This window comes from Cyprinodon variegatus, unplaced genomic scaffold (genome assembly GCF_000732505.1).
Source record: "Cyprinodon variegatus isolate N-32 unplaced genomic scaffold, C_variegatus-1.0 Scaffold214, whole genome shotgun sequence".
Taxonomy (NCBI): domain Eukaryota; kingdom Metazoa; phylum Chordata; class Actinopteri; order Cyprinodontiformes; family Cyprinodontidae; genus Cyprinodon; species Cyprinodon variegatus.
Genome location: NW_015150667.1, coordinates 234879 through 238002, shown reverse-complemented (window position 1 = coordinate 238002; position 3124 = coordinate 234879). Strand labels below are relative to the sequence as shown.

At 36.2% G+C, this 3124-nt stretch overlaps 1 protein-coding gene across 1 annotated transcript in view; it reads left to right on the top strand.

Moving 5' to 3' along the window:
* tti1 (TELO2 interacting protein 1) overlaps nt 1-3124 on the top strand; it is a 37761-nt gene that overhangs the window by 20527 nt on the left and 14110 nt on the right. The window contains exon 12 of the mRNA XM_015380440.1: nt 508-712. Within this exon, the coding sequence (XP_015235926.1) occupies nt 508-712 (205 nt within the window). The remainder of the gene's footprint in view (nt 1-507; nt 713-3124) is intronic.

Genomic DNA, 3124 nt, shown 5'->3' with positions numbered 1-3124 from the left:
GTTTTGCTTGTATACATATTTAAAAAAACTCATTTTAAGGCTTTCCAAGAAATTCTTCATTTATGTTTTTCTGTATGACTAAACCTGGCTGATAATGGATCCTTTTTCCATAATCATCGTCAAGTTTTGGATGCTTTGAAAAGTGGTCCCTTTGTCCTCCAGCAGCCTAAGCCTTTAGAAGCTGAACTATAGAGCTGGATCAAGACACAAGAGAAAGCATACAGAGAAAATCCAAAGTTCAACTTTACAAAGCATCCAAAACTTGACGAGGATTGTGGAAAAAGGATCCATTATCAGCCAGGTTTAGTCATACAGAAAAACATAAATGAAGAATTTCTTGGAAAGCCTTAAAATGAGTTTTTTTAAATATGTATACAAGCAAAACAGAGAACATATTTTTAGTGGCCTCAACTATCTTGTCATAGCTTTTTCAAGCCTTGAATATGTAGTATCTAAAAAGATTTGCACTTGATGAACCCTTTGAATTTCTCAACTGTTCCATGTTAGGTGCTTTGTACACTGGGAGAAACCTGCGGTGACTTCCTGAGGAGGAGGGTTTCTAAAGAGGTCCTCCCCAAGCTGAGCTCCTCACTGACACGGCAGGCTCCCATTAGCGCTAAGGCCGGGCCTGTCTACACCCACACCCTGGCCTACAAACTGCAGCTGGCTGTGCTGCAGGGGCTGGGCTCATTGTGTCAGAGACTGGATCTAGGTAAGCGACCAAAAAACACCTGCAAAGGTTTGATGGGACACAACAGAACAGTACTGTTTGTTTGAAACTATATATAGTATTATAATAGAGGGTCTCTTTAGACCCGAGTTATTTATTTGTTATATTTTTAAAGAAATGTTTAAATAGTTTGGATGAATACTAATGTGTTCAATTTGTATTTTAAATTGGAAAGCTAGATAATTATAAAGAAATATAAGAAAACCACCCCAAATTTTGTTTTCGATGTTTGGAGGCAGTTTATTTTAAACCCATAATCAAATATTTGTTTACTTTTGACCCAGACTAGTTTAGAGTTTCAGCAGATTTGTTATTTTATAGGTATTTTGAAACCATGTGGTTCTATTCCTGTACCATTAGATGGCAGTGTAATATAACAGTATAAATGTAGCAGAGCTTCTTTGTGTGTTTACTGGTGTATGAAGCTAAGATTTTAGAATTTACCTCCTTTGAATTTTAACCCAGAGGCACAAACCTTGTTCTGTTAATGTAACCAGGATTACTGGTGTTGTGAAGAAGGTGATGCTTTCCATCAGACAGCATCCCCTCAGATTTTTAAACTGGTATGCTGTTGTATTTAAAAAAAAAAAAAAGTAATTATAAATTCAATTTGCTCTCATGCATAAACCATAATTGAAAATCATCAGTGAAAATGCCTAGAGGCTGTGGCAGCACTTGGGTTCAGCATATTTTAAAGATGACTTTGAAGATTCAAAGCACAGCCAGCTGAGCCAACAGGATGCCACTGAGTCCTCAGCTGCGCACTCAGTAACCTCTGCAAAAGACCCGTCCCTTCTAGAGCTCCATTATACAACCATAAACAAAGCAACGCTGTTAAAGGGAAAATTAGCAAACAAGGACCTTAAAGATAGTAAACCTGTTCTCCTTATCACTGTAGTTAGGTCCAAGTTGTAGTGCAAAAAAATGTTCCTACTTTTCATTTGTTTTGCGTTTCTTTTTTTTTTTTTATCATTGATCTATTATTTATTTATTTCTCGATAATAGTTAGCACCTTATCATAAGGTTTGACTTCTTCTTGCCTGTGTTTTATTGTCAGGTTTGTACCATTAAGATGATTTTAGGGACCAAATTAACTTGAAATCAAAGAGAAAAGAAAGTTATGTTTGCAAATAAATGTATAATACTGGCCCATTTCCATCCACTGGCTATACCTGCTTCTCCATTTTAGGGTTGCAGAGGGTCATTGTTGGTGGAGTTACACCCTGGATGGATTCCCAGAACATTAATGGGATGCACACTATAGGACCAGAATTATTTGGTCATGCATCCAAATAATAGAAAGCAGTTGTTTCAATCACTTTAAGGCTGATAGGTGTATAAATGCAAGTGCTTGAGCATGCAGAGCATTTTAACAAACATTTGGGATGAAATAGAGCAGAGACTGAGAGCCAGGCTTTCTCATCCTACATCATCTGTGACCCAATAGATGTGGTTCTACAAGAATGGTGAAAAATACCCTTAAACATGCTCCTTAACTATGTCGACAGCCAGAAGAGCTTAAGCTGTTTAGGCTTCAAAGGATGGACCAGCATCATATGAGACCCTATAGATATGATTAATATGTGAGTTAAGGTAGATGAGTGGCTTTTGGCAACAACATGTATAACCATCTACACACACACCCAAGGGAAGTTCAGAGAGTCCAATGAACCTGGAAGTTTGTTTGAACTAGATCTGGGGCACATCACCTCTGCTTCTTTCTATATAGAGTTTGTACGTTCTTCCCATGCAGGCGTTGAATTTCAGCCAGACATGTTTAATAGCTTTAGAGTTGGATTAAAACTGTAATCCTTCACAGAAGTATAAAACTTTGAACTTTTACTCATATTGTTTTAGTTAAAACATTTGTTGGTGTAATTTGCTCAGGATGTGACATCATTACTTTCCAGAATTTAAGTTTTTTTCAATTGTTAATGGTTTCGCCAAACATTTTAATTGCAGTTTTTTAACCATTCTAAGGGTTTTTTAAATTATTATTACTAACTAAAAGCATGGTGATATTTTACTCCACAATTTTATTACTTTCATGGGTAATAAAGCTTGCTTGCCATAAGTCTATGGAGCTAAATTGGAGCCATAAAATGTGTTCAAAACATGTTTTTATAAAAAAAAAAAAAAAAAAAAAAGACTTCGCTCTATGATCATTCATGGGTCAGCACACTATCTGCTAGTCTCTCTTCTCCCTTCTTCGTGGAGTTGAATCCACTCAAGCACCTAGAAAAAAAACGCATTCTGTTAAAATGTGTTTATATTGCAATTAATTTCCCTGTCCTGATTTTGTTATAATTTCTTAGAAAGGGGAATTTCAGGTTTTAATGATGTTTAGATGATGATTATGTCACTATCCTGGAGAGAAATATCAGCTGTGCTGCT